Genomic DNA, 25,371 nt, shown 5'->3' with positions numbered 1-25,371 from the left:
TAAGTCGCTTCTTTTGTGTCCGACTCTGTGCGACCCTATAGACGGCAGCCCACCAGGCTCCCCCGTCCCTGGGATTCTCCAGGCAAGAACACTGGAGTGGGTTGCCATTTCCTTCTCCAATGCACGAAAGTGAAAAGTGAAAGTGAAGTCTCTCAGTCGTGTCCAACTCTTTGCGACCCCACGGACTGCAGCCTACCAGGCTCCTCTGTCCATGGGATTTTCCAGGCAAGGGTACTGGAGTGGGGTGCCATCGCCTTCTCCGAAAGCTCCACTAGTTTGTATAATTGGGGGCAAAGGAGAGGAGCATGAACTCCATGCACATTCTGGCTAGTGAAAGGACTTTCCAGTTAAATGTTCTATCCTACCTGCTTTTCTAAATATTGTTTATAATTTTCACAAGAGCCACACAAATAGATGGTAAGTCCTTAGAAACAGGACTAAATCTTAGAAACAAGATTTAGCAAACTGAAGATGACTAAAGCATTTCTTTGAAAGAGGAAAAAAGTGGTATTCTGCCAAACTTACCAGTTTATCACGACTAATTCTAAAATAAGGGTTTGTTTGCATTTCTCTAAAAGGCTAACCCTTTGGGGTAATTTTTAGTCAACTCTAAGATGGTTTCTAGTGTTGATAATGAATTCCACTATAACACAGATTATGTTATCAAAGGAAGTAGGTCTGAATTTTCTCACTAAGGTTTCTCCAGGAATGTGCATCATGTTAACACTTGAGTTTACAGTTTGTTTTTAATGGATGGAGGTATGAGTAAATGAATAATTAAGTAAAAGCTCAGGCTAAGAGTTAATGTGTATAATGCATACATAAAATTCAGCGAATTGCTTGGAAACCAAAGCCAAGTGGAGAACATATGGATTCCACAGCTCTCTTTCTTTTGGGGGGCGCTGCGCTGGGTCTTAATTGCAGCACATGGAATCTTCAATCTTCACTGTGGCATGTGGAATCTAATTCCCTGATCAGGGATCGAACCCAGAGCCCCTGCATTGGGAATGCAGAGTCTTAGTCACTGGATCATCATGGAAGTGCCTCCATAGCTCTTTATGAGAGACAATCTTTTCACACCTAGTAGCAAAGATATACTTTTATAGGGTTCTCTCTATAAAGCAGCTTATTCAACACGGTGAATAATAACAAAGGCTAATTTTATTAAGCACTTATTACTCTGTTCTGGGCACTTGCTCAGTGCTTTGACACAGGTTTTTGATTTAAATGTTTATTGACCCTAGTAAACTGCACACACAGTCAGAACTTCTGCGTCCATTGCCTGTGGGGAAGGACAGCGAACCCCCATAAGGACAAGGAGAAGGAAGGCCTGAGGCTCTGGCAGATTCATTATCTCAGGGAGTCTGCCTCTCTTGTGCTTCTTCCTTCCTGACCTTTTACATCACCTGGCCAAGTGTTTAACTGGTGCTCCTTTGCCTCTGCCCAGAGTTCACACTGACTTGTCACACTCCATCAGGAATCAGATTCTGTCCTGCTCAGGGTGTGCCCAGACTTACCTTTGTCTTTTTGTTTTCCTGTAAAATGTTTAATTATGAACCAAACTGCCTGCAGATGGTCTATCAGAGTGAATTACCTTCAGAATAACTCGTTCCAAATAATTGTGTCATGCCATCCATCTAGACATTGAAGAATGCCTGTCAGAGCTGATCACTTTGACTTTGGCATCCTTAATAGTGACCTTGTATGTCTCTGTAATTAATAGTGACAACATTGGCTCCCAGGTTCAGGGCCTTCTGAGCCCTCTCTCAGAATGCTGTTACGGGCTGTATGATTCATTCAGTTACAGACCTTTATCAGGTGGCTGTCCTCTGCCATGCCCCTGGGGGGACGCAGATGAAAGAAACTCTCCTCCCTTTAGGTTAGGGATTCAAACTCAGATGGAGGAAGAAAGGAAGCTGGACAGACAGATGGAGCTCACAGTTTAAAAGGTTTGAGTGTATATTGAAATGTCTCCATGAGCAACCATTGTCTTAATTCTGTGTATATTTTTAGTACTGATGGTTAAGATCGCCTAATAAACTGCGGAGTAACTTTTTTCAACTAAATAAGCTACCTATCCAAGGTACACTGTATCAATATCTGAGTATATTTTCCTGACTTTGAGAAGTGTTTAAGGTAAGTAGAGTGAGGTACTCAGATGCTTTCTAGCAGTCTTTATTACCAAACCAGGAATTAAAAACCGCTAGGCTCCTAGGTGTCCGCATCCAGAGCAGATATCCATGGGTTTGTTATCAGCAGGGCTTTCTGTCTCAATCACAGCAAGAAGAGAATGTGGCAGATTTCCCAGGACCATGGAAAGCTGCTAGGGCTTTAAGGAGCTCCTAGTTCACTTTACTTAGCCCAGTTTCAGGCATGTGCCAGCCATACTCTAGAGAAACAAGACTGAAAGTGAATGACCTTAAAAGGAAAAAGATCGTTTTGGGTCTAAGTTTCCATCTTACAGATGGAAAGAAGCAGCGGAAGTGCAAATAAAGCTCCCTTTAGGAGTCCCACTGGCTGCCTAGTAAACTGGATGGGGTTTATGATTATCAAGTTTTGACCAAACGCTTAGTTCTGAACTTGGGATAGCTTTCTCTGGATCCCTTATGCACATTATTATCTGGGAGGTTTTTGCCCAAGCTGACGCCTGTGCCAGGCAATTTGTTATGTAAGTGTATATTGAAATGTCTGGTCAATAATGATCAGGTAACAAGATGCATTAATGTATCTCTGGTCAATAAGTTATTAATGTCCTGCTGGCTCTTTTTTTAGGGGCTAATCAGACCATTTTTCCATTATTTCTTTTTCTGTTTGTGTTTCTCCAGGCTGCTTTCTCAGGCAGGACAGCTGCTTTATTATTTCCCTTTTTATCTCTAGGACTTATATCCAGCATGCAGAGTGTATTCCATAAATATTTGTTGAATGAAATGAAGCTTCTTAGTAGAAGGTACATTAAGGGAGTCCTGTAGGTCCTGAAGCATTTCTGAAATCCTTTGGCCTGAGTTTGTGGTTTAGGGAACACGAATGATAACTTATAGAAGAGACTCTGATGCTGTGTGGAATAAAATGTGAAAGCCATTGATTTAGAGGCTTTTTTTTTTTTTTGTATTGTTCCATGAATAAGATTTCATGAATAAGATCACAAACATGGACCTTGACTTTTAGAATTAAAAGCTGAAAGAGAAAGCAAAACAATTCACAACAGTGTATTAACACTTTTTTTAAAATTTTGCTTTAGATCTGCTAAAATGTGTTCAGAGTTACATTTCTCAGTTTAAGAGCTTTGAAGTAAATTTTTCTCTGTGAATAGCAGTACTCTAGAGAAAAAACCCCAGTAGATACTAAAATACACTTTGTGTAAAGTTTTTTTTATAGTTCACAAGTTCTGAATTTTCTCTAGTCCTCTTCTTTCAGGTGTTCAGTGGATGGGTTTTGCCAATGTGCAATCTGATTTTGATAGGGTTTATATGAAGTCTTCTGAAAAATCTGGAATTTTTTTCTTTTGAATATTCTTTTCAGTTATTTTTGAGGTATCTAATCCAAGGTAGTATTAGAATAAAAATATTCTTAAAAGCATAATTTCTTTTCATAATCTTTGAGGGAGTAACACTAGTGATTTGTTTTAATTGTGTATAGGATTATATCAGCTATAGAGTATCTTGTATCATTATAATCTATATCTCTTAACACATGTAATCTTGAAAGATGGTACTGAAGAATTTATTTGCAGGGCGGCAATGGAGAAACAGACATAGAAAACAGACTTATGGACATGGGGAGAGGGGAGGAGAGGGTGAGATGTATGGAGATAGTAACATGGAAACTTATATTACCATATGTAAAATAGATAGCCAATGGGAATTTCCTGTATGTCTCAGGGAACTCAAGCAGGGGCTCTGTATCAACCTAGAGGGGTGGGATGGGGCGGGGAGATGGTTTGACAGAAAACATTCTAGAATTCTTTGTAAAGAAAAACAACAAATTTCTGTAAAGCAATTATCCTTCAATTAAAAAATAAAAAAAATAAAATTTCAAACAACATTTATGTCATACCAGTCATACAAAGCTCTGTTGGAAAAAAACTGAATCATTCCTTCTCATTCTGTATCTGAAGCGTGTATTTTCTTTAACCGTATGAATTTTAGGGATCTGAATTGGGTGTGGTGTGTGTGTCCATGCACAAGTATATGTTGGGTGTTGAAAAAGGTAATTGGTAATGATAGTTATTGTTTATTACCTCTTATGAACTTTAATTTGTTCCCCTTTGACTTGTTTCAGTGAAGGGTTTGAGAATGTTATCCTCACCAGTCTCTTGGGTATTCTCCCATTTTCCCAGTTTGACTAAGAAGGCTGATTGGTTTTCTTTTTATTCATGTCCCACTTTTTATTTTATTTTTTTTGTAATTTCATTTTTTTCTAATCAATTTATTTTTTAATTGAAGGATAATTGATTTACAGAATTTTGTTTTTTTCTGTCAAACCTCACCATGAATCCCAGCTGAGCTACAAGGTGAGACTCACAGAACATTGTAGAAAGAAAATGAAAGTTGGTATTTGATTGGGTAGTGCACTCATGCCTAAGTGAAAAGTATATGTATTAGGTTGAGTAATTAAGCTATTTGCTTCTTCATACATTAAACTCTTTCATTAAACGAAAACTCTTTCATTTCAAGGCTATTGACTTTTTTCTTTTTTTGATAAGCTCTTTATTTTTTTTAATTTATTTTGTATTGAAGGATAAATGCTTTACAGGATTTTGCTGTTTTCTGTCAAACCTCAACATGAATTAGCCATAGGTATATATATACCCCCTCCCTTTTGAAACTCGTTCCCATCTCCCTCCCCATCCCACCCCTCTAGGTTGATACAGAGCCCCTGTTTGAGTTTCCTGAACCATACAGCAAATTCCTCTTGGCTATCTATTTTACATATGCTAATGTAAGTTTCCATGTTACTCTTTCCATACATCTCACCCTCTCCTCCCCTCTCCCCATGTCCATAAGTCTATTCTGTATGTCTGTTTCTCCACTGTTGCCCTGTAAGTAAATTCTTCAGTACCATTTTTCTAGATTCCGTATATATGTGTTAGAATACGGTATTTATCTTTCTCTTTCTGACTCACTTCACTTGGTATAATAGGTTCTAGGTTCATCCACCTCATTAGAACTGACTCAAATGTATTCTTTTTATGGCTGAGTAATATTCCATTGTGTATATACACCACAACTTCTTTATCCATTCGTCTGTCGATGGCCATCTAGGTTGCTTCCATGTTCTAACTATTGTAAATAGTGCTGCAATAAACAATGGGATACATGTATCTCTTTCAATTTTGGTTTCCTCAGGGTATATGCCTAGGAGTGGGATTGCTGGGTCATATGGTGGCTTTATTCCTAGTTTTTTAAGGAATTTCCATACCTTCTTCCATAGTGGCTGTGTCAATTTACATTCCCACCAACAGTGCAAGAGTGTTCCCTTTTCTCCACACCCTTTCCAGCATTTATTGGTTGTAGACTTCTTGATGAGGGCGATTCTGACCAGTGTGAGGTGATATCTCATTGTAGTTTTAATTTGCATTTCTAAGGAGATCAGCCCTGAGATTTCTTTGGAAGGAATGATGCTAAAGCTGAAACTCCAGTACTTTGGCCACCTCATGCGAAGAGTTGACTCATTGGAAAAGACTGTGATGCTGGGAGGGATTGGGGGCAGAAGAAGGGGATGACAGAGGATGAGATGGCTGGATGGCATCACCGACTCGATGGACGTGAGTCTGAGTGAACTCCTGGAGTTGGTGATGGACAGGGAGGCCTGGCGTGCTGCAATTCATGGGGTCGCAAAGAGTCAGACACAACTGAGCAACTGAACTGAACTGAATAATGAGCTATGTGAAACATTTTTTCATGTGTTTGTTAGCCATCTGTATTTCTTCTTTGGAGAAATGTCTGTTTAGGTCTTTTTCCCACTTTTTGATTGGGTTGCTTGTTTTTCTGGTATTGAGTTGTATGAGCTACTTATATATTTTGGAAATTAATCCTTTGTCAGTTGTTTCATTTGCTATTATTTTCTCCCATTCTGAGGTTTGTCTTCTCACCTTGCTTATAGTTTGCTTTGCTGTGCAAAAGCTTTTAAGTTTAATCTGGTCCCACTTGTTTACTTTTGTTTTTATTTCCATTACTCTAGGAGGTGAGTCATAGAGGATCTTGCTTTGGTTTATGTCATTGGGTGTTCTGCCTGTTTTCCTCTAAGAGTTTTATAGTTTCTGGTCTTACATTTAGGTCTTTAATCCATTTTGAGTTTATCTTTGTGTATGGTGTTAGGAAGTATTCTAATTTCATTGTTTTACATGTAGCTGTCCAGTTTTCCCAGCACCATTTATTTGAAGAGGCTGTCTTTGCCCCATTGTATATTCTTGCCTCCTTTGTCAAAAATAAGGTACCCATAGGTGCATGGGTTTATTTCTGGGCTTTCTGTCTTGTTCCATTGGTCTGTATGTCTGTTTTTGTGCCAGTACAATGCTGCCTTGGTAACTGTAGCTCTGTAATATAATCTGAAGTCTGGAAGCTTGATTCCTCCAGCTCCATTCTTCTTTCTCAAGACTGCTTTGGCTATTCAGGGTCTTTTGTGTTTCCATATGAATTGTGAAATTTTTTGTTCTAGTTCTGTGAAAAATGCCATTGGTGATTTGATAGGGATTGCATTAAATCTGTAGACTGCATTTGGTAGTATAGTCATTTTCACAGTATTGATTCTTCCTACCCAGGAACAAGGAATATCTCTCCATCTGTTTATGTCATCTTTGATTTTTTTCATTAGTGTCGTATAATTTTCTGTGTATAGTTCTTTTGTCTCCTTAGGTAAGTTTACTCCTAGATATTTTGTTCTTTCTGTTGCAATGATGAATGGAATTAATTCCTTCATTTCTATTTCTGATTTTTCATTGTTATTATATAGAAATGCAAGTGATTTCTGTGTATTGATTTTGTATCCTGCAACTTTGCTAAATTCACTGATTAGCTCTAGTAGTTTTCTGATACTATCTTTAGAGTTTTCTATGTACAGTATCATGTCATCGGCACACAATGAGAACTTTACTTCTTCTTATCCGATCTGGATTCCTTTATTACTTTTTCTTCTCTGATTGCTGTAGCTAGGACTTCCAGAACTATGTTGAATAATAGTGGCAAAAGTGGACGCCTTTCTCTTGTTCCTGATCTTAGGGGAAATGCTTTCAGTTTTTCACCATTAAGAATTATGTTTGCTGTAGGCTTATCATATATGGCTTTTACTATGTTGAAGTAGGTTCCTTCTGTGCCCATTTTTTGGAGAGTTTTAATCACAAATGAGTGCTGAATTTTGTCAAAGGTTTTTTTTGGCATCTATTGAGATGATCATATGGTTTTTATCTTTCAAATTGTTAATATGGTGTATCACATTGATTGATTTGGGCATACTGAAGAATTCTTGCATCCCTGGAATAAACCCAACTTGATCATGGTGTATGAGCTTTTTGATGTGTTGCTGAATTCTGTCTGCTGAAATTTTGTTGAGGATTTTTGCATCTATGTTCATTAGTGATATTGGCCTATAGTTTTCTTTTTTTGTATTGTCTTTGGTTTTGGTATCAGGATGATCATGGCCTCGTAGAATGAGTTTGGAAGTGATCCTTCCTCTGCGATTTTTTTGAAAGAGTTTTATAAAGATAGGCATTAGCTCTTCTCTAAATGTTTGATAGAATTCTCCTGTGAAGCCATCTGGTTCTGGGCTTTTGTTTTTGGGGGAGATTTTTGATCACAGCTTCAATTTCAATGCTTGTTATTGGGTTGTTCATAATTTCTATTTCTTCCTGGTTCAGTCTTGGTAGATTGAACTTTTCTAAGAATCTGCCATTTCCTCCAGGTTATCTATTTTATTGCCATATAGTTGTTCATAATAGTCTCTTATAATCCTTTGTATTTCTGCATTGTTTATTGTAACCTCTCCTTTTTCATTTCTAATTTTGTTGACTTGATTCTTCTCTCTTTTTTTCTTGATGAGTCTGGCTAAGGGTTTGTCAATTTTGCTTATCTTCTCAAAGAACCAGCTTTTAGTTTGATCAATCTTTACTATTGTTTCTTTCATTTCTTTTTCATTTATTTCTGCTTGGATCTTTATGATTTCTTTCCTTCACTAATTTTGGGGGTTTTTTCTTCTTCTTTTTCCAGTTGTTTTAGGTGTAAAGTTAGGTTGTCTATTTGATGTTTTTCTTGTTTCTTGAGGTAGGATTGTATTGTTATAAACTTCCCTCTTAGAACTGCTTTTGCTGCATCCCATAGGTTTTGAGTTGTTTTGTTTTCATTGTCATTTGTTTCTAGAATTTGTTTTATTTCCCTTTTGATTTCTTCAGTAACCTGTTGGTTATTTAGAAACATGTTGTTTTATCTCCATGTGTTTGTGTTTCTTACAGTTTTTTTCTTGTAATTGATATCTAGTCTCATAGCATTGTAGTCGGAGAAGATGCTTGATACAGTTTCAGTTTTCTTAAATTTACTGAGGTTTGATTTGTGACCCAAGATGTGGTCTATCCTGGAGAATGTTCCATGTGCACTTGAGAAGATTGTGTATTCTGTATTTGGATTGAATGTCCTCAAGATATCAATGAGATCTGTCTCATCTAATGTATCATTTATGACTTGTGTTTCCTTATTAATTTTCTCTTTTGATGTTCTGTCCGTTGGTGTGAGTGGTGTATTAAAGTCTCCTACTATTATTGTGTTACTGTCAATTACTCCTTTTATGTCTGTTAGTTTTGTCTCATGTATTGAGTTGCTCCTATGTTGGGTGCATAGACATTTACAATTGTTATGTCTTCCTCTTGGATTGATCCCTTGATCATTATGTAGTGTCCTTCCTTATCTCTAATCTTCTTTATTTTAAGGTCTATGTTTTCTGATATGAGGATTGCTACTCCAGCTTCTTTTTGCTTCCCATTTGCATGGAATATATTTCTCCATCCTCTCACTTTCAGTCTTTATGTGTTTTGAGATCTGAAGTGAGTTTCTTGTAGACAGCATATATTTGAGTCTTATTTTTGTATCCATTCAGCCAGTCTGTGTCTTTTGGTTGGAGCATTTAATCCATTTACATTTAAAGTAATTATTGATATATGTGTTCCTATTGCCATTTTCTAATTGTTTGGGGTTGATTTTTAGATCTTTTTTCTTCTGTTGTATTTCTTGACTATATAAGTCCATTTAACATTTGTTGTGAAGCTAGTTTGGTGGTACTGAATTCTCTTAACTTTTGCTTGTCTGAAAAGCTTTTTATTTCTCCATCAATTTTGAATGAGATCCTTGCTGGGTACAGTAATCTTGGTTGTAGATTTTTCCCTTTCAGTACTTTAAATATATCCTGCCATGCCCTTCTGGCCTGCAGAGCTTCTGCTGAAAGATCAGCTGTTAATCCTTAGGGGTTTCCCTTGTATGTTACTTCTTGCTTCTCCCTTGCTGCTTTTAATATTCTTTCTTTGTGTTTAGTCTTTGTTAGTTTGATTAGTATGAGTCTTGGCGTGTTTCTCCTTGGGTTTATTCTGTATGGGACTCTGTGCCTCTTGGACTTGATTGGCTATTTCCTTTTTCATGTTGGGGAAATTTTCAACTATAATTTCTTCAAAATTTTTCTCATACCCTTTCTTTCTCTCTTCTTCTTCTGGGATCCCTATAATTTGAATGTTGGTGTGTTTGATACGGTCCCAGAAGTCTCTGAGACTGTCCTCAGCTCTTTTCATTCTTTTTACTTTATTCTGCTCTTCAGAAGTTATTTCCACCATTTTATTTTCCTGCTTATTGATTTGCTCTTCTGCTTGAGATATTCTGCTATTGATTCCTTCTAGAGTATTTTTAATTTTAGTAATTGTGTTGTTTTATGTTGTAATTGTGTTGTCTCTGTGTGCTTATTCTTTAATTCTTTTAGGTCTTTGCTAATTGGTTCTTGCATTTTCTCTATTTTGTTTTCAAGGTTTTTGATCATCTTTACTATCATTATTCTGAATTCTTTTTCAGGTAACCATCCTATTTCCTCTTCATTTATTTGGACTTCTGTGTTTCTAGTTTGTTCCTTCATTTGTGCAGTATTTCTCTGCCTTTTCTTTTTTTTTTAAGTTATTGTATTTGAGGTCTCCTTTTCCCAGCCTTCAAGGAAAGTTGAATTCTTTCCTTGAAGAAGGTTGGTTTCTTTCTTCCTTTTGGTTTCTGCCCTCCTAAGATTGGTCCAGTGGTTTGTGTGAGCTTCGTATAGGGTGAGATTTGTGCTGAGTTTTTGTGTGTTTTTCCTCTGACAGGAAGGCTGAGTGAGGTGGTACTCCTGTCTGCTGATGATTGGGTTTGTATTTTTGTTTTGTTTGTTGTTTAGATGAGGCGTCCTGCACAGGGTGCTACTGGTGGTTGGGTGATGCCGGGTCTTGTATCCAAGTGGTGTCCTTTGTGTGAGTTCTCACTATTTGATACTCCCTAGAGTTAGTTCTCTGGTAGTCTAGGGTCTTGGAGTCAGTGTTCCCACTCCAAAGGCTCAGAGTTTGATCTCTGGTCAGGAATCAAGATTCCACAAGTGGTTTGTTATGGCATTAAGGGAGACTAAAACCAATATCCAAAAATGAGAAACTAAAGATGAACCGCAGACAAATGGCAGTTACAAAATCAGGTAAATAATAATTAAAATAATGGAATATACACATATACATATATACCCATGAGCAAAGTGAAAACAGTCCAACAAAAATAAAGTACAGTAGATTGATCTGGTAAACAAAGAAAATCAAAAATTATATTTACCAGTTAAGAGCAAAACTAACTTAAGCACAAACTGGAAAACAAAACTAAAGCCAGGTGCCAAGTGGGGAATAAAGCAATGAAAACAAAACTAACAAATACGTTGAGTGGAAAGGAAAGAAAGAAAAGAAAGAAAGAATAGATATGCAAAGTTAAATAGAGGTAGATGAAGAAGATTTATATACATTAAAGATTAACTGCAAGGGAAAAGAACAGTAGGAAAGGCAAATGAAGGAATAAATGTAGAAAAAATATAATAGGTTTAAAAAATTAAAAATTAAAATTTTAAAAAAAGAGAAAAGAAAAAAAATGAAAGAAGAAAGAAAAGGGGGGAGAAAAAAGGAAAACTCCACAGAACTGCAAAAGCCCAGTGTAGAGGCAGAGGTTTATAACAACAAGAGAAAGTGTGACTGAATATACACATATACATATATACCCATAAGCAAAATCAAAACAGTCCAACAAAAATTAAGTACAATAGATTGACCCAGCAAACAAAGGAAAACAAAAATTATATCTACCAGAACAAAACTAATTAAAGCACAAACTGGAAAACAAAGCAAGGTGCGAACTGGGGAATAAAGCAATGGAAATAAGACTAACAAATACATTCAGAGGAAAGGAGAGAAAGAAAAGAAAGAAAAAATAGATATGCAAAGTTAAATAAAGGTAGATAAAGAAGATGTATATCAGTTAAAGATTAACTGCAGGGGGAAAAGAACAGTAGGAAAAGCAAACAAAGAAATAAATGTAGAAAAAATAACAATAGGTTTAAAAAATTAAAAAAGAGAAAAGAAAAAGAGGAAATGCCACAGAACTGCAAAAGCCCAACATAGAGGTTTATAACAACAATTAAAAATGTGACTGAGGAAAAAGAAAAAAAAGCTCAAAAGTTTAGTTGGATTTCTTAGTGCCAATAAAATCGACAACTACAACAGAGAGGAGAAAAAAGAAAAAATCCAAAAGAATCTGCAGAACAAATCAAAAAATTAGAATAATAAATGTTTTTCTTGAGTCTCTGCTGTCAGAGTCCTTTCCTGTGCTGGGACTCACAGTCCACCTCACCTCCCTAGGATGCCCTCCAACACTGTAGTGATTTCTGGACCTGCTGTGGGGGCAGCTCAGATTCTAATCTGGTCCTACTCCTGTGTGTTCTTGCCTCCAATGTCCACAGCTATCAGAGCTAGTGTGTTTTCTTTTGTGGGAGCTCTCAGTGACCTTTTATATATTCCATAGACACAGAATCTACTTGATCATGCGGATTTAATCTACAGCTTGTACAGTTTGTAGGAAGATTCTGGGTCTTCTTCCTTAGCCACACTGCCCCTGGGTTTCAATTGTGGTTTTATTTCCACATTCACATGTTGGTTGTCTGCTGGGGTTTAGCTCCTGAGGCTGCCCTGGAGCACTTAGGTTTGCCCCTGTGAGGGCCAGCTGTGGAAGTGGTGCAGCTGCTTGGGTTGCAGGGGTTCTGGCAGCACCAGGTGCTCAGGGGGGTTGGCGGCTAGGGCAGCAGGAAATATAGTGCTCTAGAAGGGTATGGCAACCAGTATTGGCCAGTATGTTCCAGTATTCTTGCCTGGAGAACCCCCTCTCTAAGAAGCCTGGCAGGCCACAGTCTACTGGGTCACAGAGAGTCGGACAAGACTGAAGCGACCTTGCATGCATAAACACAAGACTTTTTTTTTTTTGCCTGTGGCAGCTCTGCCCCAGTGAGAGTTGAGTGTGAAGATGGTGCAGCTGCTTGGCTTGCAGGGACCCGGCGGCGCCAAGTGTTCAGGGACACAAACTTCCTCCGAGGCAGGAGTCTTTTTTTCCCAGCCTCTTGTACCTGGCGATCAGAAGGCCTCTTTGGCCAGTCTTTCTCCATAGCTCTGCCAGTTCAGGCACTTAGAGGGATCCTTTGCATGGGGTCCTTCTCTGCTGTTCGGCACATCAGGCATATAGAGGGCCCCACCCTGTAGATCCTGAAGATTTCCCTGGTGGCTCAGATGGTAAAGCATGTGCCTACAATGTGGGAGACCCGGGTTCAATCCCTGGGTTGGGAAGAATCTCCTGGAGAAGGAAATGGCAACCCACTCCAGTATTCTTGCGTGGAAAATCCCATGGACAGAGGAGCCTGCTAGGCTACAGTCTGAGGTTGCAAAGTTCTTTCTTTCTTTTTACCCTGTAGATCAGTGCATCAGGCACTTAAAGGGGCCCCCGGGTGTGTTCCTACTCTGTAGTTCAGTGCATCAGTCACTTAAAGGAGCCCCCTGGGTGGGGTCCTACTCTGTAATTCAGTGTATCAGGTGTTTGATGGGCCAGCCTCTCTATTGTTCAGCTGTTGATGCTGGCATGTGGAGAGAAAGAGGCTATGGTAATGGTTTCACCCACTACGTGTGACAGCAGTATCGCCTTGCTTCCATGGCTGCCTGGCTTTCCTCCACGGGCATTTCCCACCATGGTCTCCTCCCTCACATCCCCTCAATCTGTCTCTCCACAGTCAACAGCAGCCCTCACACTGGGATTGTTCCACAATCCCTAAACTCCAGCTCCCAGCCGCTGCCCCTTCCAGGACACCCACGTTTCTGCCTGGCATATGTATGGTTGCAGCTGCTGCTGCTGCTAAGTCACTTCAGTCATGTCCGACTCTGTGCAACCCCATAGACAGCAGCCCACCAGGCTCCCCCGTCCCTGGGATTCTCCAGGCAAGAACACTGGAGTGGGTTGCCATTTCCTTCTCCAATGCATGAAAGTGGAAAGTGAAAGTGAAGTCGCTCAGTTGTATCCAACTCTTCACGACCCCATGGACTGCAGCCTACCAGGCTCCTCCATCCATAGGATTTTCCAGGCAAGAGTACTGAAGTGGGGTGCCATTGCCTTCTCCAGAGAGTTGGTTTAGGCAATAAAATAACAAAGACTAAGGTCTAGCTTCTAAATTTTAATAGTTTTACTGGGATATAGTTCATATACTATAAAATATACCCATTTAAGATGTACAGTGATAGTCACTCAGCCATGTCCAACTCTGTGACCCCAGGGACTGTAGCCCACCAGGCTCCTCAGTCCATGGAATTTCCCAGGCAAGAATACTAGAGTGGGTTGCCATTTCTTTCTCCCGGGGATCTTCCCAGGGATCGAACTCAGGTCTCTTACATTGCAGGCAAATTATTTACTGTCTAAGGCAACAGGGAAGCCCTTTAAGGTGTACAATTCAGTGCTTAATTTAGTTATAGTCACAGGGTTGTCAAACCATCATCATTTCTAATTTCTGAATCTGACTGTTAGTTGTTGGTTTATTCTACTGTCATTGGTCGTAAGATAAATAGAATCATATATCATAAAATAATGTAGACCCATTCTTTATAATTTTCTGATTCATCTTTGTCCAACCAAAGTCCAGTAATTTCCCCCTTTCCACTTTAGTCCAAAAAGCTTCCTCACCATCCATGAGAAATATTTGCTTATAGGATATTAAGCTGATTTTCATATGTGCCATAGAGAAGTCTTTGAATGTGAAATCTACTTCCTTATAATGTAATTCTTAAAGATATATAAAGGGGACCCCAAAACATGTATGCAATTAGTATTTATTAATGTGCCTTCTTCAAGTTAAAAGGAAAAAATCCCCTAATAACCATTGATAGCCATTTCTGACTAATGGCTAAGGAGATCAAGCCTCAAGATATCTAGATACAGTCTCCTCCCTCATTAACTTGACTTTTAGATTATAAAAAATTCACCTGAGGATCATAAGAGACTTAATAAACTATGTTATATGAATATGTAGTTAGTGTACTTTGTACACACATATGTATATTATATATGAAGAGCAATTTTTATTTTCAAAGTGCCACTGCATCTTTAATTCAGGTAGTGGTTGAAACACTTCGTTTTCCACCCAGTTTTTGATAGGTGAAATTGGAGAATGGACACATTAATTGAAGTCCTGTGTTCAAGATAAGACCTAGTCAGTGGTCGACATTGCAAAAAAGTACTGGTTTCCTGCCTATGGCTCAGGCACTTCCTTATAACTTCATTGAAACCATCCTTGGTTTCCATCTCTTGACTTACCCATTATATGTGATATCTATACAGAGACATACAAGACTAATAATAGAATAACATTAGAATGTACAGATGTGAGAACTGGACCATAAAGAAGGCTTAGCACCAAAGAATTGATGCTTTTGAACTGTGGTGGTAAAGAAGATTCTTGAGAGCCCCTTGGATAACAAGATCAAACCAGTCAATCCTAAAGGAAATCAACCCTGAATATTCACTGGAAGAACTGATGCTGAAGTTCCAATTATTTGGCCAACTGATGTGAAGAGCTGACTCTGGGAAAGGCCCTGATGCTGGGAAAGATTGAGGGCAAGAGAAGAGGGCAACAAAGAATGAGATGGTAGGATGGCATCACTGACTCAGTGGACATGAGTTTGAGCAAACTCAGGGAGATAGTGAAGGACAGAGAAGCCTGGTGTGCTGCTGTTCATAGGGTCACAAAGCGTCGGACACGACTTAGCTACTGAACAACAAGAATTCCTTATAGTTTCTGTAACATAATTTCTCCCATGTGTCTATGCTATTGACTTGCTATTTGTTCTGCCAAAATTATATTCCTCTACTCCCCACAACCACATGGAAGTTCTCATCCTTCCGGTCTCATCTGAAAAACCAGATCTCTGCAGTCCTCCCATTTGCCCAGTGTGGCTGTAAGTTTGCCCTGTTCTGTGCCTCCCCTGTACTTTGCATTAACCAGGTAAGAGCGATTTTCTTACCATGTCATAATAATACACTTATTGCTTGTCATCTACCATTTGAGCAGGAGCTCTTTGAGGGACCATTTCTATCTGCTTCTCCATGGTGCCTGACGCATGTTTTTTTTAAAATTCTGAGTGAATGTCATGAAAGGTTGTTCTAGGGAAGGTGTTGATTACATAATTTCATTCCTCTGTCTCCTGAAAGCCAAGGACAACAGTGAGAAGGTCCTTCCTTCAACAGCCAAGCCTTAACCAAGAGCACAGTCACTGGATAACAGTGTGATAGAGACAGAGATTTGAAGATGAAAGATTCTGTTAGCTCTGTCACTTAATTGGCTCAGGAAGGTCACTTAAGATTTTTGTGCCTCAGGTTTCCTCATATCCTTGGGCAATAGTAATGCCTAGTTCACTGGGTTATTGTGAGAATCAGTTGAGACATTTTATGGAAAAGTAGCTTGCAAACTGGAAAGCGCTGCAAACATGAGAAGAGACCTTAGAATCTGGTAGAAAGAACAGGTGGTTTGGCCTTAAATAAGATTTTAAGTCCAGACTCCACCACTAATTATTTGACTTGCACAATTTAACTCCTGAGAGCCTATGTCTTTGCTTGTCAAAGGAAAGCGATAACACTTAGGCAGCTTAAAGTAATGTTGTGAAGGTTAGATGGAATCCAGGCAATGTTCCATTTATAGTCCATCGGTGTATGTTCAACGGTTAGCAACCAGCGCTTTTGCACATTGTATATTCATACCTCTGCACCCTCTTTTCTATGGCAGATTTTACCCCAGGGAGAGCAGGCCCTTCCTCTCAGGCCAAGGAGAGGACAGTAAGGGCAGGCTGCTGGAGGAAGTTACTGAATCTCCCGGCCTGTGACCCCAGCTGGCCTGGGTGTGCCTTGGGACAGGGGTGAGGCAAAGCCTCAGTGTGGTGTCCCAGCACATTCCTAGGGCAGCTGTTTCTACTGCAGCTTCTTTTACCATTTCTTTTTGAAGCTCCTTATTGAAGTTAAAGCATGCATACCAAAAAGGTACATAGCCTAAGTGTATAGATCACGTTTTATAAATTGAATACACCCATGTAACCAGATCATTCATTCTCATTACTGCCTGATGTTCCACTTTGTAAATGCACCACATCTGATTTTTCTGTTCTAGTGCTGATGGACGTTTGGAAAATCTACAGTTTAGGGGTGTTGCAGAGTGCTGCTGTGATTGCTAATTCATGTCTTTTGATGGGTATATGTATTTCTCATGGGTGTATACTTAGCAGTGGGAGTGCTGGGCCATAGAGTGTGCATATATTCAGTTTGGGTAAATATTAAAAAAAATTTTCCCAGCATATTTGTATAAATTCATACTCCCACCAGAAGTGTTTGACTTCTAATTGCTCCACATCCTCACCTCTTCAGTATTATCTGTATTTTTAATTTTAGGAGTTATAAGACTGTGTAGCATTTTGGAGGTGGAATCATTCCCTCAGCCCCCAAAGCTTCAAATTTAATATGTTCATTTTCAGGAAAGTGCTGTGTACAGAAGCAGGGGATTGTGAAGATACAAAGCTCCTGCTATGGTGCTTGGTATACGGAAGGAAGATGACAAATGATAGCTGCTATCATTATCATCCTCCTTGACATCATCATCATCACTAATCACTGCCTTCTCTGCTCTTAAGGGCAGAGAGCAGGACACGGTAGACCCAAGGGTGAATAAGACATAGTCTCTACCCAGTAGCAGCTCAAGAGCTAGTTGAAGAGGCCAACACTGGAAATAGATTCTTTTTAGAGTGTACAATAGGAACTTGAGAAAGAGGTAGTGCTTGAGCTGGGACTTGAAGAATAAGTCAGAGTTCAACAGGAAAAGAAAGGAAATGGCAGGGGCACAAAACCTTTGGGGAGCGGCTGCTGTGGGCAGCATGTTAGAAGAGAAGAGCCATCTGAGGCTGGAATCATTGTGTGCTGGTGTTGGTTTTTCAGGTGTTGTCACCCTTGCTAGGATGCATGGGGCAGAGCTGGTGACCATTCGGTGTCAGTGTGACATTACAGTACTCTGCTGCTGTGTTCTCCACCCTGTATCTTTTATTTTCTTCCTTCTCTAGGAAAATAGTCAGCCATCTCTTCTCTCTCTTGGAATCAAAACCTGTCCCGAGTACAAGGTGCTTGAAAACCACCTCTGAAGGTTTGATAGCTGCAAAATGTCAGTGATTACAAGGATCCCACAGCTTCTTTGCTGTGTGTTCCTTTAACTATGTTTATGTTGAGAACTGGCTAATAGTTTTTATTCTCGTGTGGGTCCAGGTTGCTTGTGGTTGCAGTTAAGTTTAATAAAATGCTCTTCTGCCCAGTGCCATATGTAGACCATGAATAAATGTTCTTGAGGAATTTTGATGATTATAATGATGGCGATAAAGGTGATGATCAAGAACTAATACAATGTCTCATTAATTGAGCATCAACTGTGTGTCAAGCATTGGCTGTATAACAGTAAGGAAGATGGACATGATCCCTATGCCCATGGAACTTAGAATCTTAGGGAGGATTAGACAAGTAAACAGTTGGTTCTACTAATATAATAAGGGCTGTGATGGATAGAGGTACATAGTTCTCTCATAGTACATAGAATCAAAGAGGCACCTCACCCATACTAGGAATCAGGGAGGGCTTCCTGGGAACGGCAACATAAACTGATAGGCTCGTGGAGAGAAGTGGGGAGGAAGTATTCCAGGCAGAGAAAACAGTGTGTAGGAGGAGTAGAGTGTAGGGGAGGTTGGCTGATTGGAGAAGCTGGAAGAAGAGGCTAGAAATAGAAAGCATTTTGCCACTTAATGTTTTCATTTGCATCTGTGTCATAATATCTTTTGTTTGCCTGTTTTCTAGGAATGTTTACCCTTGCGGAAGTTGCTTCACTTAATGACATTCAGCCAACTTACCGAATCCTGAAACCATGGTGGGACGTGTTTATGGATTACCTGGCTGTTGTTATGCTGATGGTAGCCATCTTTGCAGGAACCATGCAACTTACCAAAGATCAAGTGGTCTGCTTGCCAGTATTGCCAGCTCCTATAAATTCAAAGGCACATGCTACACCAGGAAATGCCGACATTACCACCAACATCCCGAAGATGGAATCAGCCACAGACCAAGACCAAGATGGGCGGATGACAAATGAGATTTCCTTTGGCGCATCCGCTGTGACACCTGACATACCTCTCAGAGCCACATATCCTCATGCAGATTCCACGGCTCCAAATCAGGAGGCCAAGAAAGAGAAGAAAGACCCAACAGGCCGAAAAACAAACTTGGATTTCCAGCAATATGTATTTATTAATCAGATGTGTTACCATCTGGCCCTTCCGTGGTATTCCAAGTACTTTCCATACCTTGCTCTTATACATACTATTATTCTCATGGTCAGTAGCAACTTTTGGTTCAAATATCCTAAAACATGCTCAAAAGTAGAGCATTTCGTTTCAATCTTAGGAAAGTGCTTTGAATCTCCTTGGACTACTAAAGCATTGTCTGAGACAGCGTGTGAAGACTCGGAGGAAAACAAGCAGAGAATAACAGGTGCCCAGACTCTACCAAAGCATGTGTCTACCAGCAGTGATGAAGGGAGCCCCAGCGCCAGCACCCCAATGATCAACAAGACTGGATTCAAATTTTCAGCCGAGAAGCCTGTGATCGAAGTCCCCAGCATGACCATCCTGGATAAAAAGGACGGGGAACAGGCCAAAGCCCTGTTCGAGAAAGTGCGGAAGTTCCGTGCTCACGTGGAAGACAGTGACTTGATCTATAAACTCTATGTGGTCCAAACAGTTATCAAAACAGCCAAATTCATTTTTATTCTCTGCTACACAGCAAACTTTGTCAACGCAATCAGCTTTGAACACGTCTGCAAGCCCAAAGTGGAGCACCTGACTGGTTACGAGGTGTTTGAGTGCACCCACAACATGGCGTACATGCTGAAAAAGCTGCTCATCAGTTACATATCCATTATTTGTGTGTATGGTTTTATCTGCCTCTACACTCTCTTCTGGTTATTCAGGATTCCTTTGAAGGAATATTCTTTTGAAAAAGTCAGAGAAGAGAGCAGTTTCAGTGACATTCCAGATGTCAAAAATGATTTTGCGTTCCTTCTCCACATGGTAGACCAGTATGACCAGCTCTATTCCAAGCGTTTTGGGGTGTTCTTGTCAGAAGTCAGTGAAAATAAACTTCGGGAAATTAGTTTGAACCACGAGTGGACATTTGAAAAACTGAGGCAGCACGTGTCACGCAACGCCCAGGACAAGCAGGAGCTCCATTTGTTTATGCTCTCCGGCGTGCCTGATGCTGTCTTTGACCTCACAGACCTGGATGTGCTAAAACTCGAGCTGATTCCAGAAGCTAAACTTCCTGCTAAGATTTCTCAGATGACTAATCTCCAAGAGCTTCACCTGTGCCACTGCCCTGCAAAAGTGGAGCAGACTGCTTTCAGCTTTCTCCGTGATCACTTGAGATGCCTTCACGTGAAGTTCACTGATGTGGCAGAAATCCCTGCCTGGGTGTATCTGCTCAAAAACCTTCGCGAACTGTACTTGATAGGCAATTTGAACTCTGAAAACAATAAGATGATAGGCCTCGAATCTCTCCGAGAGTTGCGGCACCTTAAGATCCTCCACGTGAAGAGCAATTTGACCAAAGTCCCCTCCAACATTACTGATGTGGCCCCACATCTCACCAAGTTAGTCATTCATAATGACGGCACTAAACTCCTGGTACTGAACAGCCTTAAGAAAATGATGAATGTTGCCGAGCTTGAACTCCAAAACTGTGAGCTAGAGAGAATTCCACATGCTATTTTCAGCCTCTCTAACTTACAGGAACTGGATTTAAAGTCAAATAACATCCGCACAATTGAAGAAATCATCAGTTTCCAGCATTTAAAACGACTTACTTGTTTAAAATTATGGCATAATAAAATTGTCACCATTCCACCCTCCATCACCCACGTCAAAAACTTGGAGTCACTTTATTTCTCTAACAACAAGCTGGAATCCCTACCGGTGGCAGTGTTTAGTTTACAGAAACTCAGATGCTTAGATGTGAGTTACAACAACATTTCCATGATCCCAGTAGAAATAGGATTGCTTCAGAACCTGCAGCATTTGCATATCACGGGGAACAAAGTGGACGTTCTGCCGAAACAGCTGTTTAAATGTGTTAAGTTGAGGACTTTGAATCTAGGGCAGAACTGCATCACATCCCTCCCAGAGAAGATCGGTCAGCTGTCACAGCTCACCCAGCTGGAGCTAAAGGGGAACTGCTTGGACCGCCTGCCAGCCCAGCTGGGCCAGTGTCGCCTGCTCAAGAAAAGTGGGCTTGTGGTGGAAGATCACCTTTTTGACACCCTTCCCCTAGAAGTCAAAGAAGCGTTGAATCAAGATATAAATATTCCCTTTGCAAATGGGATTTAAACTGAGATCCTGCATGCACATACGTGTGCAGGAACCACTTCCTAGATTGCAGATGTTCATGTACCAGTTATTGCAAGATGATGCATTTTAGGAGTAGATACACCTCTAAAAATACAACACAGGGAGAGGACGCATAGAAGGCTGATAGAAGACATAACTGAATGTTCAGCGTTTGTAGTGTTTTAAGTCATTTACTTCCAAATCTTTTCTTTTTCTTTTTTCTGGGGAAAGGGAAGGAAAAATTATAATCACTAATCTTGGTTTCTTTTTAAATTGTTTGTAACTTGGATGCTGCCGCTACTGAATGTTTACAAATTGCTTGCCTGCTAAAGTAAATGATTAAATTGACATTTTCTTACTATACCACCTTTTTTTGAGGTGTCTTGATTTACTTTGCTTAATTGGTATAATAATGCTTTAATTCAGACCACTGAAGGCACATCAGGCAAATTTAGATTTGCTGAAATACTGATTTCTTTTTTGTTTGAATTTCAAGCACCTAAAATAAGTACTTCTTATAATATTTAACTGGTGTTACCACTTCTGAGAATCCCATTTTATAGATTTTACACTCTTGAAGACCTGAAATGCAGCAAAAGAGTGTAGATCATTGAGAGAGTTTGGTTTGTTTGTTTTTTAAGAATAAATATCAAAGAAAAAAGAACTCTCTCCCTACTAATAGTTGTTTTTCATAGTCTGGAGTTCTGATCATATGATATGCTTTTCTATCACTACTACAGAGCTGCCAATAAATAGAAAATGTTAGTTTAAAATAAATTTAATTACAACCAAAATAAAATTTTAATGTTTTAATGACTAACATCTTTCCAATTTATCACCATTTGGAAGATAACACAAATTCAAAGCAAATATCATTAAATTACTTACCCTTTGCACTGTTGTGGGGAAAAAAGTAGGATTTGTAGTTCATTGAATTGGAAAACTATTTCTATTCATTTTAGTGACAGGCTGTACTTCTTGTGTTTGTCTGCAGCTAGGAAGGGTCATGTTCAGGGAAATGCTAGCAGAATGTACTTTTTGGGTGATGATTTTTCCTTCTTTATCTAACTTAGAAAGTAGCTAAATCGATCTCAGAAAATCAAAAAAATTCCCTGGTACCTGTCTGTATAGGTTGGCAGGTATTTCATAGGCTTTTGTACACTTGGATAGTCTCTCATCACACCTTAGCATGGCTTGAAAGATTCTGCAGAGAATGTGCAAAGATGGACTTGCATGCATGCTTTTCCTCCCCTAAATTGATCTCTGGGGCTGCTGGCCTGTTGCAAGTGGTGGTGGTCTTTGCCTACTATATAGCTTCTGCATATTTACCTTCAGAGGCGTTATCACTGATAGAAGCTGCAGCCACCGTGGCTGAATGAGCAACCGACCCCAGCGTCAGCATCCTGGCCACTCCCTCTCTTCCTAGAAGACTTGAGGTAGAAGAGTAACTTGAAAGGCCAGGTTTAGAAAATCAGAGGACCGTGACTGAGTTTTGGTGTAAGCAAGTTCTCTCCGGATCAGGCATCTTCCATTTCTCTCAGCATTCACTGATATATTCACTGGTATTGATCATGTACCTACTTTGTGCTTTGGAAATTCAAGGAACTGAGGATTCACTGTTGGAATAAGTCACAGCCGTGTGTTTATAACAGACTGTGTGAGATCATATCAATTAGGCAACTAATACAAATAATTGGTTATAGTTGTCATGTAGAAGGCGTACAGAATCTGTGCATGAATAACAGCTGGGAGGGGGCACATTTGGTTCAAGTGGAGGTTCGGGGAAGTTTGCACTTGGAAACTCTGCCTGTCAACACTCCTGGACATTTCCTCCCCACCAGCCCCACAGGGCGCTGTTCTCCCTAAAGAGTAAGGCCACCACCCAAAATTGGTACAACATCTTTAGAAGGATGCCTCACTTGTGAGATAAACAGGCCAGATCTTAGGATCCTTGCTTTATGGACTAGGAAGCTTGTTTTCCTCTCTAAAAAGTGCATGTTGTTCTTGTAGGCACAGGTGACAGCCTTCCCACAGCTCAACTTGCTTGTCAGAGAGGCCTGGAGGAACCCGGAGTCTGACCCTCCCACAGCTTGACACTGGCAGCTGCCCTTAGGCACCTGTTTCTTTATCAATACTTGGGGTTCAGTCACTTAGAACTGATTGGTATTACATGCCTTCAAACAATATCAAGGGGTATCTTTGCTCTTACCCAAACTTCTATTGACTTTATCAGCCCTTAATGATTTCCTTGAACTCTGAAGAGTTCACGGTCAATTGATTTAAATGCCGCATTCCTTGCCACTGTTTGCAAATAGCCGTATTTTAAAAGAGGATTCCTAAGAAATGCTGATTCATCCAACAGATTTTAAATGCGCTGGGTCTTGGAGTCTCAATAAAACAGCAGATGAGATTATGGGCCCAAATATACCATCAACCCATATGTCTTCACAAATTTATGTTGGCACTGCACACTCTAGACATGGGGAAAACACAAGTTAAAATGTACAAGTTTGGCTTACTAGCATTTTTGTATCTTCTAAAGTTCTTTGAGCACCACTTGAAGAAAATTATTTTGAAGTTATCTTTAAATGTTCCATGTATATGCGAATCCCTGAGAACTTGGCTTATTTTCAGCTGTTTGACTTTTTCCCATCAACATTCAGTTTTGGCCTAGCGGAGAGGATTGGCTTTTTCAGGGGTTCAGAAAGACGAGCTGAGATTGTTACTGGGGCCCCATTCGTAGTAGTAATTTGTTGTTGTTTAGTCTGTAAGTCAGAGAAGGCAGTGGCACCCCACTCCAGTACTCTTGCCTGGGAAATCCCATGGACAGAGGGGCCTGGTAGGCCACAGTCCATGGGGTCGCTAAGAGTCGGACACGACTGAGCGACTTCACTTTCACTTTTCACTTTCATGCATTGGAGAAGGAAATGGCAACCCACTCCAGGGTTCTTGCCTGGAGAATCCCAGGGACGGGGGAGCCTGGTGGGCTGCCATCTATGGGGTCGCAGAGTCGGACACGACTGAAGTGACTTAGCAGCAGCAGCAGTCTGTAAGTCTCGTCTGACTCTGCAACCCCATGGACTGTACCCCACCAGGCTCCTTTGTCCATGGATTCTGCAGGGGAGAATACTGGAATGGGTTGCCATTTCCTCCTCCAGGGGATTTTCCTGACCCAGGAATTGAACCCACATCTCCTGTGTCTCCTGCACTGCAGGTGATTCTTAGCAATTTGATAATAGGTAGAAAGAGTTCATTCTCTGTAAGCCCTGGGCAACATTCCTGATCATTTGACATTTTTCATGTGCAAAGGAAAAAGTCTTATGTTTTATTAGTATTATTGCTAGTATTTTTTCTGACTGCCTCTCCTGGACTCAGCTTCAGCCAGCAGCTAAACTCAAAGTTGCTGATGGAGCAAGCTCCCAAGTGCCCTTGAGACCAGCGCCCACTGGCTGTTTCCATTCACCTGCTGAAGTGAAGCCAGAGGGCTGTCCTCTCCCTCAGACCTCTGGCAGCACTTGCGTCAGTAATTCATTCCAATAAAATGGTCCCTTTATCATCCTTAAACAAAGACTGTACTAACAAAAAGCCCCTTTCATGAAAAGAAGAAGGAAAGGAAAAAAAAAAAAAAAACCTGGAAAACAGTTTTCAAACGTCCTCTAACTTGTGACTGTGACACAAAGAAGTGGCCCCATCTGGCCTAGCCAGCTGTGGCCCTTCTGGGACAGCACATTAGATATTTAGAGCAGTGTCTGCTGGTGGGGAGGAGGCAGAAGGCCAGAGCCCTCGCCCCTCAAGTCTGGCCTAGGCTGGGGAGGTGGTCATACCACCAACATCAGGGGAAAAAGCCCCTTAACTGGCCAGTCTTAAAACTCGAAAGAGGAATAGTGGTCCCGTCTTCATCCTTACTACTTCTGGAAATACAGTTGCTAAATTGCCCCAGGTAAGCTACAACTTGCTGGTGGAAATGAGCAAGCTGTTTTGCTTGGTCAGTCCTGCAGGGCTTCATCTCTGACTCATGACTCGCCACCCTCCCACAGTGCAGGACGTCTCTGATAAAAACTGCCCCCTAATTAGTTCTTTTTTACTCCCAAGATGTCAGGCTCTGGAGTGAGAGTGTCTGGATTTGAATCCTGCCTCGGCCTCAGCTGTATGACCATAGCAAGTAACTTAACCTCTCTAAGCCTCAGTTGCTTTATCTGTAAATAGGAATAATAATGTGTGTCCATGTGTGCTCAATCGCTTCAGTCGTGACTCAAAGTCAAGTATTGCGACCCCTTGGATTGTAGCCCACCAGGCTCCTCCGTCCATCGGATTCTCCAGGCAAGAATACTGGAGTGAGTTACCATGTCCTCCAGGGGATCTTCCCGACCCAG

The 25,371-nt window shown here is 40.4% G+C and overlaps 1 protein-coding gene across 7 annotated transcripts in view; it reads left to right on the top strand.

Annotated features, from left to right (window-relative positions):
• Positions 1 to 21,361, top strand: part of LRRC8D (leucine rich repeat containing 8 VRAC subunit D) — a 131,103-nt gene extending 109,742 nt beyond the window's left edge. For all 7 annotated transcript variants that reach the window (XM_070367726.1, XM_070367727.1, XM_005893679.2 and 4 more), the window contains one exon: positions 18,420 to 21,361. In XM_070367726.1, coding sequence (XP_070223827.1) covers positions 18,422 to 20,998 — 2,577 coding nt within the window. In that variant the 5' untranslated portion in view covers positions 18,420 to 18,421 and the 3' untranslated portion in view covers positions 20,999 to 21,361. The remainder of the gene's footprint in view (positions 1 to 18,419) is intronic.
• Positions 21,362 to 25,371: the final 4,010 nt, after the last annotated feature.

Source organism: Bos mutus, chromosome 3 (genome assembly GCF_027580195.1).
Source record: "Bos mutus isolate GX-2022 chromosome 3, NWIPB_WYAK_1.1, whole genome shotgun sequence".
Taxonomy (NCBI): Eukaryota; Metazoa; Chordata; class Mammalia; order Artiodactyla; family Bovidae; genus Bos; species Bos mutus.
Note: the sequence above shows the minus strand (reverse complement) of the source record. Positions and strands in the feature narration are given on the sequence as shown.